The sequence below is a fragment of the Fulmarus glacialis genome, unplaced genomic scaffold (assembly GCF_000690835.1).
Source record: "Fulmarus glacialis isolate BGI_N327 unplaced genomic scaffold, ASM69083v1 scaffold41981, whole genome shotgun sequence".
NCBI lineage: Eukaryota > Metazoa > Chordata > Aves > Procellariiformes > Procellariidae > Fulmarus > Fulmarus glacialis.
In genome coordinates this window covers 1-13,241 of record NW_009191622.1, presented here as the reverse complement: position 1 = coordinate 13,241, position 13,241 = coordinate 1, and the positions used below count along the sequence as shown (strand labels likewise).

The 13,241-nt window shown below is 35.1% G+C and overlaps 1 protein-coding gene across 1 annotated transcript; it reads right to left on the bottom strand.

Annotated features, from left to right (window-relative positions):
* Positions 1-861: 861 nt before the first annotated feature.
* On the bottom strand, positions 862-13,036 carry EFHB (EF-hand domain family, member B; the record flags this gene model as incomplete). The annotated part of the gene is made up of 11 exons (XM_009586770.1): positions 862-1,049; positions 1,580-1,786; positions 2,164-2,371; positions 3,183-3,337; positions 4,732-4,799; positions 6,588-6,671; positions 7,047-7,176; positions 9,141-9,251; positions 9,876-10,056; positions 11,917-12,060; positions 12,974-13,036. Coding segments are annotated over 11 exons (1,539 nt in total), but the record flags the coding sequence as incomplete, so codon positions are not given.
* Between the last annotated feature and the right edge of the window lie 205 nt (positions 13,037-13,241).

Here is a 13,241-nt window from a genome sequence, read left to right as displayed (position 1 = left end):
CCGACATTGGCGTGCCGCCCCTAGGCTATACCAGATGGAAAAATCAGAGAGTCCCCAAGTAAGTCCCTACAGTCTCATGTCCTATCTTTCTATTCAGAAATATGAGACGGCACAGCATTGGTGTGTGACTCCCTATATCCTCTATCACTGTACAAGTCCTTTGTAGATCGGAGCCTACAACCCTGACTCAGCAGAGCACTTAAAAGGTATATTCAAGCAGGTTCCTGAATTTGCCATTAGCAAAACCTGCAAGTTTGTTTGAGGAGAGACACCTTGAGTAAAATTTTCCACTGAACATCCCTCTGTGATAGAAGCTAGTTTTACACACCTGTAAAAATCTTCTCGTGGGGCTTTTTAAGACATCTATTCATAGAATAACTCAGGTTGGAAGAGATCTCTGGAGATCATCCATCCAACCACATAATCAAAGCAGGGCTAACTTTACCATTAAACCATGTTGCTTGGGACCTTGCTCAGAAATTTGAGTATGTCCAAGGATGGAAGTTTCACAACTGCTCTGCTCTTCTCACATTGCAGAAATGATGAGTCACAGACTCTTAAGCCCTAGATTAATTACCAACCCTCGTTTGATACAACATTTGAGCATGTGAGTAGCAACAACCTGATGTACTTCCTTATATTACTTACTGAAGTTGGATCTCAATAAAATTAATACCTACCACCTTTATGAATAATTTTGAATGTGAAGAGTACATATTTTTCACATAGTTGAATGGATGTAAAGAAAGATGGTAATGTTGCAACAATTAATTTTACAACCTGTTTATTTGATAATATGACTTTCCACTCCCACATAGCTAGAGGTGCATTTATCTTGGAAGAATATTCTGAAGAAATGCACTATACCTCTGCCTTTGGTCTTGTTTTAAAAAAGTCGCTTTCATACACTCCCTTTTGACTGAAGACAGAAGGGAACAATAATGCATAAGCATTGGCCTCATCACCGTAATTAGTTCTGTCACTGATGCGGCGAATTCGAGGAGCAGGAATATCTGAACGAATAGTTGGAACACCACACACTGGATAACCTGTGGACATCAATCAACAGGTAGCATGGAAAAGCCTGTATGTAAAGATAGTGCCATGAAGGATAAAACATTTTGTGTGAAATGAGAGCAAATTTGATACTTCATCTCACATAGGTTCAGTAAGAATTTATATAATTTTATTCCTCATCTTTTTTCATATTTTTAGAATTCCTAGCTTCAGCTACATCATGAAGCATGACAACAGGAAATCTTGCGGTAATATTCTAATACTTATCCAGTACTTCCAGCTAAAAACATTTTTAGGTGATTCCAAGAAGATATTGTTCTCCTAAAATTACTAGCATAATTTCTCAAAGACTTCTAGATTAACTTTCATGTTTTGAATGAATTAACCATGCCAAACATCCAAGCCATGCCAGCTTCCAAGCCACAATCCTAAACAACTTTAGTTTAGGTAAATTAATTCACCATTGTACATTAGTAGAACCTGTAGCAATACTTTTTAAACTTGTTCCTGATTTTGTCTTAAATAATGCTCAGAAGTGAGAAGTACAGTCCACTGTACTTACAAGTTGTTGGGAGACCACCTACTACAGCATTATACTGAGAAGAAGTTGTTCGATAATTTGCAAATACATGATCTGCTGATCGTGTTAGCATTTTTGGTGTCTTTTCTGAGCTTCCCGGTTCTTTTAACAAGAGATCTTCCTGCTTCAGCAGTGGCTCATCATTTGTCTTTGTGTCTTCAGGCAGAACAGGAGCATCTAGTTTTTCTCCTATAAACAAAAGTTATGGTACAGCCAGGATTTATTATCAGCACATTATAGACTAAGAAGTAAAAAACATTGCTTGAATCCTTGAAAAACTATAAAGTAGATAACATAATATAATTAATATGCATATCTGATAATGATTCTACGAGATTTTTTTACTTTCTCCTGATTTATGGGACATTCTCAACATGCAACACAGAACTCCAGGGTTCTGAAATACATTTGTATCTGAGGCCGTACTGGTGGCAGGCACGGACTAAATGCACTCTCTAAATCCTACCCTTCTAAAGGAACACCTAGTCCGACACCAGCAATGTCCTTTCAGTAGCTGTTGTAAGAACAAGATCATCTCCACAATTTCCCAGTATTAAGTCATCTACCTTTTGTAATTATTTTTTCTTCAAACTCTTTAGCAGCCGTCTTGTCTTTCCAGTTCAGGAAGTTTGCAAACTCCACATAACTAATCAGACCATCATTATCCAAATCACAATAGTCAAACAAGGAATCCAGGAGCTCTTCATCTAGATTCAGATTAAGCTGAAAACAGGACTTTCGCAGGTCGTCCTTGTCTATCATTCCATTGCCATTCTATTACAAATAAAATAAAACAATTGCTATAAAAGCGATTATAAAAAGGCTCCACGAAAAGGAATACATACACATGTATTTATATTTACAGGTAAAGATATATGTATAGTGCCAGGCACACCATTTCAGAAGAGTAACATTGCTGAGTACAAAAAGAAACCCTGAGTAATTCAGAAATTAAAAATCTGAATAGAAAAGTGTCAATAAATAATTTCCGACTTAAGTAATACAGTGATTTGAGATTAAAAGAAAGTCAGTGTGACAGGGTATTGTGACAAGATAACAATCTAATCATAAATGTTGAGGCAAAGCCAAGATTTCTTTTGAAAGTAAGGCATCAATCATTCTGTATACATTATAATTAATGTTACACATGAAATGTCAATTATAAATTTTTTTCCAGAGAAGAAAAAAAGAAAAGATACGAAATTCTGATGCTTGGTGACTCAGTCAAAAAGTACAGCTTGGAAGAAAATATGAACATAATACCTTCAATCAGATTTCTTTTAAGAATTACCAAATTTTGAAGAGCAAAAAATTCTAAGATTATTCCTGCTCACCAGTCCTTTGCTTGCTGTTAACTTGGATATTCCAAATACTGTTGTGAAAGGCTCCAAATACTGTTGTGTTTAATTCCATAACATATCACAGTATATTAAACATACAGTAACTATGAAGTTACCTTGTCTTTATAGTCTTCATCTATATTTGTCTTGCTATGCTTGTGTTTCTTCACGTCTGTATTTCCCCATAGCACAGGAGTACTAATGTCACACACTCCTTTACATTTATATTTTTTCACAGCACTAACCTTATCATAATGCCTGAATGCTTCTAGTAACATGTCAAAATTCTCATAGTTAGCTTCCTTCAAACTTTGCCGAACTGCAGTCAAGACAGCTCTCTCTCTGTCTTTACCATGGAGAAACTCACATGGAACCCAGCAGTGAAGAAGATCACCAACTCCTATAAAAATAAACACTTCCTCCATTACTTGTGCATACAGAAAATGGACATTTTAAAAAATGGCTTACAGTCTTAAGGAAAAGGAGAATTTCAGTTTAGAGATGCTGATTTTCAGCACTGCTGAGCATCCGATATGGCCATCTCATTAAAAGATCAAATGGTCCGTATGATGATTTCTCTACTCACATGCAGTTAATATAAAAAATTTTGCAACATCTTAATATAGTTTCACAAATCCATCCACTGCTTCCAAAAGCTTCTGACAGCAGTAAGAGTTATTGATGTCCAGACAGTTGAGAGCAAAAGAACATATATTATTAATCTATCACTTCCAGTCTGTCGTATTTCAGGATACTTACAAGAATCAACAGAAAAGTCAATGTAATATTTCAGATAATTATATACCACTGATTTCTAGAAAGACAATGTATTATTTTTGTGTTACTCTTCCCATTTTCTACGTATCCTAACTTTGTTAGTATTTTTAAACATTTTGGCACACTGACTACAGTCTTCATCCAAGGCCCCAAGACAACCAGGGTCACTTTCTAGAGTGCAAGAAGTTCATTCAGTGTCCAATAACAAATGGCAGTAGCTCACCTAATCCCCTTCTAACAGCAATGTACATGCATTATTTTCTACTTGTTAGTAATGAATTTTTTTGTTCAGTTCCTTCTGCTGTTCCTTATAGGACAAGCATACCTACATATTTAAAATATTTAACTTTATTACTCTATACAGTAAAGCATGTATAAAAGCTTATGCAAAATTTGAACAAGCCTCCTCTGGTCTTGACTAATTAAATAACTTTGAGCCACTTACATTTTTTGCTGCCTACCTATTCACTGTATTGGCTAGTCATTAAACATAACATTAAAACACCATCAGTCCCAACATTGACTATTTGAGTTGACTAGTTTTCAAAATTTTGTCATAATGAAAACTAATAATTTATTATTTCAATCTGTTTTCTGTCTCTCTGCTACCTTCAAAAACTTATTATTCTTATTTATTCCTTGATATTTTTACTCTTTTTATAGAAATGCTGGAAAAATCATTGAGAGGAAAGACATATTCATTTAAATAGCCATTTTAACTTTGTCACTTAGATGTCAATATGAGTTTTCCGCTCTTTCCCATTTTGTTTACGTTCAGTTACAGAGGCTTTAAAAAAAAAAAAAAATCTTAAAGTTTCTTTATTTCTGACATTCATTTTTTTTCCACTAGCAATTTCAATTCTTCTCAAATTTTCCCTCTAAAAATTTAGTGTCACTGTTAAATTTTTGTACCTTGCCTCTAAGATTTTAGGAAAATTATATACTACACAACCAACAGTAATTATTTCAGCATAGTTTCATCAACAAGATAAGATTTTATTCTGCCCCTGAACTTACCATATTCATCTCGACGGAGTAACATTCCAAATGTATGGCCTGGGGGAACATTCAAAGTTTCTGCTATACTGTTAATAAGCACATTTTTTTGTTAATTGTCAAATAGTTTATTAATAGCCAAAATAAACCCTATGCTATTATTAAAAAAAATGTGATCATCTGTTATATAATTAGGGATGATACACATAATTCACCTGAAATTTGCTTCAAAGTTACCATTCCAGAAAAGCACGCCTTTATAAACTTATTTAGAGCATTTGCTGTTCATAATATAACACAACCAAATGTAAACATCTTTTTTAACATTTATACTCATTAAAAGGAAAAACATTCTACGCTAAAATATATTTTTTTCTAAGACAATGACAGAAATGGGTGAGAAAAGTCCTTATAACATACTAGTCAAATAATAGGAATGTTTAGGACAAACCAGATGTCCAACTGAAATAATGTCTCCAAATAAACTACTTTCGGCTAAAGTGGAAAAATTGAATCACATCTCACATGCTTTTTCACATGCAATTTTGCATCTACCAAAACCAGCAACCAAGCCAATATCCACCTGAAAAACTTGGCCCAGTTTTATTTACCAGAAAATTAAGATGCTGTTAGTGACATTAAAGAACTGTTTGTTTATTTCTTCATTTTAAGAAGATGCAATGTTCATTTTATCTCTATGTTTAATAATTAAAACTGTTACATGAATCAGAAATCTCCATCAAAATTGAAAAGAGAATCAGTGCTTTATTCTAAAATACAAAACAAACAAACAAAAAGACCCACACAGAGATGGAAGCACTGTAATCTAAAAACTACTATGTGTATTTTTCTTTTATCATTTTCATATTACACATAGGATGTGGCTGGTGTAAAATTCACTAAATAAAATTAGGTTAGCTTGTATCGGTCTTGTAATATTTGTGCTGGGTTTGAGCTTGCACTGCAACCCATATTCCCTGACTGATCATACTGCCTCATGTTGCTCACACTCCAGGTCTACTTCACAGTAAGCTAGGAGACAATGAAGGGGAGAGGAGAAAACTGGCTCACATTTGTGTTCACTCCCTACAGGTTCTATGGGCATAGATCTCCAGAGTCACTTAAGTCTGTGATCTTGAGCTTAAAATTAAATTTTGCTACCAAAGTAAATAATGTTGTTTGTGAGCCTTCAGATATAATTTTGCAGAAATCCCAAGCATCTGCAAAGACAGTCTTTGTATACGTTCAGGAACCCTAGATTTGTAGCATAGCTGGATCCGAACCACACTGTACCTTAGGACTACTGTAGCTCTTCATAAGCACTGTTTTGTAAAACTAAAAAGTTGTTCCAGATCACCTGAGGTTTATGAAGCATTGTAATGATTCGACTGAGACTGATAACATGCTGCTAGATAATAAAATAATTTAGTTCCACGTCCTTTGCCAAGGAAGTAATAAAGTGAGAATATAGGTGATATGACAAAGATGACCAAAAATAGTGTCAGAGTACGTAAAATAGTCAAATCCCCAAACAATAGGTGAGACATTTCAGTTTTCAAACCTTCCTAAACTGCAAAAGATAGGAAAAAACCCGAAGTGTGCTTGAAATTTGCTTGGTGCAAATCTGATCAATTCAGATATAGACCATTTAAACAGTAAGACTTAACTTCACTACATAGACACAATACAGCCCTCATTAGTAACCTGCATACTTATCAGCCTAACTAGGGCAAGCAGAAAGTCCCTTTCTGTAATTGAGTGCTGCAGTGGAAGCATTGAGCGCATAGTTATAATTTTTACCCAAGACAGAAAAAGATACTGGAGACTTGACAAATGTGAGTGAATTTTGCTCTTAGAAGGTAACTTTGCTTACTTACGGATCAAGGACTTTTCCAAGCTGAGGTTGAAATTTTTCTTTGAAATCATCACTTCGTTTTGATACAATTTTTGCTGCTCTCTTCCTACAAATTATGAAAATAGTTCTCACACATATTTCTTTAACAATATTCAACAATTTTTCAATAATATTAAAAAATATTATTCTACGTTAGAAGGAAACAGCAACTCTTCTGCAAGACGAACACAAATTCAGTAATTGAAAAATCTTGCTATTTAAAGTCAAAGATGTCTTTACACAATGCTAGAGACATGCCAAGTGCTCTTATACTATGGTAAAATTGATTTGGATAAACTATTCTGAAAATTACTCCTTGCATTTCCTATTCAGTTCAATACAACTAAGGATGGCATTGTGAGATGTAAAATTATCTTCAAATAAGAAGACACTTCTTGAGAACTTACACCACTAATTAACTAGTTAAATCATTGCAACTTACAATTGTAGATCATAGAGCCAATTTAAGGATTTGGATGCACTTCGCCCATCTTTAAAGTGAGGGGTTTCTGTTCCATAAACAAAAGATTTGCTGAAGTTTGGTGAGTCATACTTCCTGTTTATTGCTTCCCCTGTGGAAAAAGTAAGCGTTTCAACCTGTATGAAACACCTCAGGAAGAAAAATGGACTAAGTATCTTCATTCTTAAGACAAAACAATGAAGAAACAAAAGCAAATAACTAATTAACAATTCTGTTCAACTGAAGAGAACTAATTTGCATTCTCCGTGTTTATTAAGTAGTTAGGAATAATCTCATTGTCAAAAGTGAAGATAAAAGGCAAAATAAAAAGCAAAAACTGCTTCAGTGATAAAATAGTTGGATGTCCTTTTATGTCTGACTGAAGACAAGCCCAACAGAATTAATGAAAAAATATCAGGTAGCCTAAGTAGTGAGGGTCATGCAAACAAATCACTTTATAATGAGCAGAGATGTGTACCATTTAATTTACTACTTAAAAAAATGCTAAAAAGAAAAAAATGTTTTTGAGGCGCTGCACTTTCAGATATACTCTTGCTATGTTGACTTCAGTGGAAATTTTGCCACTGACTTCACTGTAAACAAGATATTACCCTACTTGTTCATGAATCTATTAATCCAGTCTTGCCTATAAAATGAAGTTTCACATACAAGAATGTCAGATAAGTACTCTATGTAAGTGAGCTGCAAGCACGTGTTTCTTGTCACAGAAAAAAATGCCATTCTGTTTCTTCAAGCTCTTTTCTATCACCTTTTGAAAATAATGGCAATTAGAAGTTTGAAAAAATATTACTCACTCCATGCTTTCTAATAAGGGCTTCCTCTGGCTGTATGGCAGTATGGAATTGTTATGTTATTGTTCAAAACTGGGGCACAGGGTTGATTTTTTTTTTGCTGTCTGTTTTTGTCTTGGCCTCTCCATGATCTTGTGGATGGAAGTTACAAAGGAGACAGAAACAGATAATGAACAATTCCACTAAAACATCTAATAAAGGTGGGGAAGAGGGGAAATAAAATTACAAGTTTGGCCAATTTATACCAATAGTACTTGTTGTAGAATTTCTCAATGAGAGAACACAGTACTATAATTTCACTTCTACGTAACTGCCTCCATGTAAAATTTACATTATTATGACTGAAATATCTGCATTGCAGTTTCTTATATGTTTGGCCTACACTTACAAAACTGTGGGTACTAGCGCAATGGGCAATTTTATTATAATAGTAATCTTATAGAGCAGCAATGTAAGTCTCTCAGCCTGTGGAAATGATGGAACTGGGAAAAATAGAAGTGGCTGCAAAAGTAATACATGTACTGCATTTCAGAGTGCTGTTTGTCACTGCTCCTGTGCAGACCTATGAGATAAAGGGTAACCATTCCTGAGCAGACTACTTCACACAAGTACAGCCCCCAGAGGCTGAAGCAGTGGAGGCACAGCCCACTGGAAGGGCAGAGCCGAGGCTGTGGGACAGACTCGCAGGCAGGATGCTGTAGGCTGAGGAACCTGCATTCCAGAGAGTCAGTCAGCAGTCTGAAACTCCTTGTAACCAGAGCTGGATGCTGAGCTCCCCATCAGAAAATCTAGCTGCCCTGAAATTCTGTTTGGACCCCGACAAAAGAGATGAACCAGAGTTGAAAGTACTGGAATGGGTTGTGCTCACAGTCTGTGGCTTTAAGCCTGAGATTGCTCTCAATGGCATAAACAATGCCAAACTCAATAAGCAACCAGGGCACCTGGAAATACTTTGCTTCTCAAATAACACCCAACAGAAATCAGGCTTCCAACTCCTTCATTAAGTTCTTATACTATCTAATACACCCATCACAAAGTGATCTACAATTCTAGAAACATGTCATGCTCTCTCAGTTGCACATATTTTTTTCACATCATTACTTTTAAAAAGAATTTATAATATATTAATACAGTAGTAGAAAGTAATAGTTTACATCTCAAAAAATAGCGTACAATATGTGTTGAAGACACAAAAGAGGAACACTTACTTTTACTTGTATTAGAACTTTTTATGTGGTTTCTTATCAGCAGCCTTTGAACTTACCCACATAATAATCATTGTGTGACACAATGTACAGATCATGTCCTTCTCTGGATTCTTTATCCACTTCCTCAAAAGTTTTTCGTGGATTTATAAGCTCTCCAGCTGATACATCTGGAAAGTAAGGAATAAATATATGGTTGGGGGAGGTAAGGGGGGTGGGTGTTTTGTTTGGTTGATTCTTAATTTTAAACAATGTCTTGTTAGAGAAAATGCTAATACTGTGGAAGAATGATACTTCTTACCACATTTCTAGTCAATCTATAGAAATCTTACATGGGAGACATGGGACTAGGGAGGAAAAAAAAAAAAAAAATCACAGAAACTGAGATGAACATAACTGTTGCAAGAGAGCTACATGGTCAACACATATGTGATTTGCTCCAATCTATGGAGGAAAAGATTCACAGGTCAAGGTAATATCTTTTATTAGACCTATTAGAATAGTTGGGAAAAGGAAAGTAAGTTGTCAGCTACTTAAACAGTTCTCCAGAGAAATCTACAAAGACAGATCTGGAACAGAGCCAAAAGCCCTACTAGTTACCAAATGTTCTCAGTTGCTTGTTTGTTCATTGTAACTGAAAAACACTAGTACATTTTTATACCTTTCAATAACTGTTATAATAATAACTTTTCTATTAAGCTGGAATTGTTGGAAGCACAGAATATGTGCTAGATACTAAATTGCAGATTATCTTGTATTTAGAAGAAATATGTTTTAACACTAAACTTTCCTACCTTGGATGACTTTTTTCCCAAATGTAGTATTAATTATATCCAAGCCCTTAGGTAACATAGAAGAAGGATCATGTGATCTGCCCAAGGATGCCTGACGATTACTAAAGTAGATTGCTTCTTTTTTGTCTTGTATTTTTTGTTGAAAATCAGTTTTAGGAAGTGGATTTATCAATGAAGCTGCCTAAAAACATCACAAACAACACAAGTGGCAGGAAAACCAGCAAATTTTAATCATTCACACATCAGTATGGCTACCCCCTCACACACATACACGAACAAAAGTTTGATCACAAGTGTTCTAATGAGATCTTATATGGTTACACTGACCTAATTTTGTCTACCAAGTTGCAAAACAAAACTGTATTTTGAGAGAAGACCACTAATAATCATTGCTATGCTAAATCTCCAGCTAAAGAAAATACATATTGTGAGACAGAACTTTTGATTTTTATGCGAGTTTTTCCACTTGTTAATTTATAAAATTTCAGACTGGGGCCTTTCTGTTCTTATATTAGAAACTATAGTCAAATCATAATATGACCAAAATTTCAGTATTATAGTATGACCAACACTTAAGTGTGAAAATTATTATAGTTATAACATCTTTGGAACAAAGTCTCCTGGTGCTTATGATTAAAAACATCTCTGCGTGCCAAAACCAGCACAATTGTCTAGCGGTTAAGACCATCTATTCTCTAAACAGCTACTCCCAATTCTGCCAATGCAGAATTTAAAGATATTATTTCCAGATTGCATCCTAAAACAACATACCAACAGAAATTACTTAAACTGGGTTTTCAAAGCTTAGCACTAGGTTGGACAAATTTTTTTTCTCAGTGTACACGCTGGGCTTGGATCAATAGAAGTTACTTGTAAAATTAGGTCAGCTTCAAGGAGGAAAAAAAAACTGCAAAAAAAAAGTTTAAAAAATGTCAAAAGGCTATTTTGATGTTCCCAAATCATTTGATTTTTCAGGCTACCCATCAAAGTATCAAAGTAATGGGAACTCTAGAGAGGGTTTATTATTAGACTCTTGTTGAATGTTATATAAAGAAATATTGAAAAAAGTAGCAGCAAATACAATTGATCCAAACCCACGCTTAAAGAACTTGCTAAGATTCCAGCTCTTCCTCCAGTTAATATTTAATTAATAATGCAAAGTGAAACAGTCTTCAACAGACAGTACAGGCTAAACAAATTAATCCATTCAATGTAAAACTTCTGAGGACATACACCAAGAATCTGTTTTTTTTTCATTTTGGATATGCCTAATAAATGTCCTACTCAACATTCTCTAATACCAGGACTTACATGTTTCAACCTGAAGACTTATTTTTGAGACCTGAACTCCTCTTTGCCTCAACTTCCTCATTTATAAAATTTAAAACCATTAATTTACAAGCCCAGCTGATGAAATGTATCATAAAAGTGTATTTTACTAACACAACTGTTATTTTTAGAGATTTGAACAATAATTATGTGATAAAATCACCAATGATCTCTTCAGTTGTTTGATTACAGATTACAAAAATAATTTCTGAAATGAAGAATACACACAAAATAGTCTGACATATCCAAAACATCACTTTTTAGCTAACAAAATTGGTTTCAACCCAAAGGTAAGAAAGAATACATAATAATTACACTGAACTATAAGCACATTCTCAGATAGCAGTTCTCTTGCTAAGAGCTCACCAAGTTTTACCTCTGCAATCAGTTAAAAAGAAAGCAAAATTTGTGGGTAGAAGACTGTTCATTAATTTAAATGTTGGAATGAAGTGAATAATTCAGTAGTTATTGCAAAAGTTAAGTCACTGATAAAAGTCACTGAACTTCAAGCGTATTCCTGTTTCAATCATGCTAATTAAATCCTATGAATTGACCTCAGAATTCAGATAATCCACAACAGCAATGAAATGCTGCAGTGTAAATCACTCAGCTATGTCCCTTTATCCCTGACTATGAAGAAATCAGTTGCTCGTATTAAGGACATTCTTAAGCGGTTCATTCTTAAAGAGAAGTAAACGAGTCACATTCTTACACTGAGTGAAGAACGTGACTCTATGCCATGTGTCAAGTGAGGTGCAATCTCAGGATCATCTGCTCTGCCGTAGAATATTCTTTCAACACCAGGAGCTGGATTTGTTGTGTTTCGAAACTTCCGCACAGTAGTTGGAGTAATGGGCTATATATAAGGCAAAGCAAAAACAATTTTACACCAGATATTCACAAAATATTCTTGAAAAGAAAATGTACTGCAGCCATTTCAGTGTGATTCCACAGAGATAAGAACAAAACACGAGTACGTTTTAGGGCTGTAACATATACGTACACTCCTGCAGATGCTGATATTCTGAGCGTAAGGTCAACATAGCCCAGCCTAAATTTTATCAAACCATCTAACTAACAAGAGAATTGCTAAGTTTCAACCATCTGGTTCCATCTTTAAGATGGATAACAGCTTCTTCACGTATACTTCATGAAAAGCAGATGTTACATTTATCAACTTCAGAAACCTTTAACCTGATTCACAACAATTCCACCATCAATGAAGCAATTTCAGAAATTATTTTAACCACAGTTTTGGGGGTTTTTTTAATTACCCGTTTAAAGGGAGAGCTGCTATTTAAGGGATCCGTTTGTGTCTCAGTACGCTCTGACTCTTCAGAGGCATGGGGAAGGGCCAGTGGTAAGCACAATTCTGAGGGGCGTCCTTGATAAAGAAGAAGGACTTCCATCAGAAGTAATAATAATTCCTAATAATAATCACTATAATTGTATTACCAGAGAAAAACTGTCTAAAACAATTCTATGTAGTCCCACCTAAGCAGGCATGGTGAATTTCGTAAAACATGCAGAGTGAAAAAGAACTGCCAGAAGTGTTTTACAATCCTACCAGCTATTCTCTATCATCCCATGTGATAAAAACTAACATTAAAAAAAAAAAAAAAAGTTGTTTCTAATGAGACAGGATGTAGAAAAAATGACCAAGATTTCACTGATTTTCTTTTTTTTTTTTAGGGCCTGTCTCAAAGCACAATCACTAATGGGAAATTATTACAGAAGTTTCACAAGGAGTGTCTGGAAAACCAACTCACCCTGGGTAAAACCTCAGTGAGGCAACTCGCAGCCGTATCGCCAGTGGGAAGCAACTTTCCAGCCTAAACAATACAATCAAAAAATAAGGCATAATCGAACCCATTGTACTAATAAGCCCAACTTAGTCAAATTGGGACCTGACACCTTGCACGAGATGTTGTCTAATCGTCCCCGTTTTGATAAAACGGGGGAAAAAGGAGCCACACGCATTTTTGGGGGGAGAGAGGGGGTGCCGCAGCGAGACGCCCCTGCCTGCCCCACACGCTG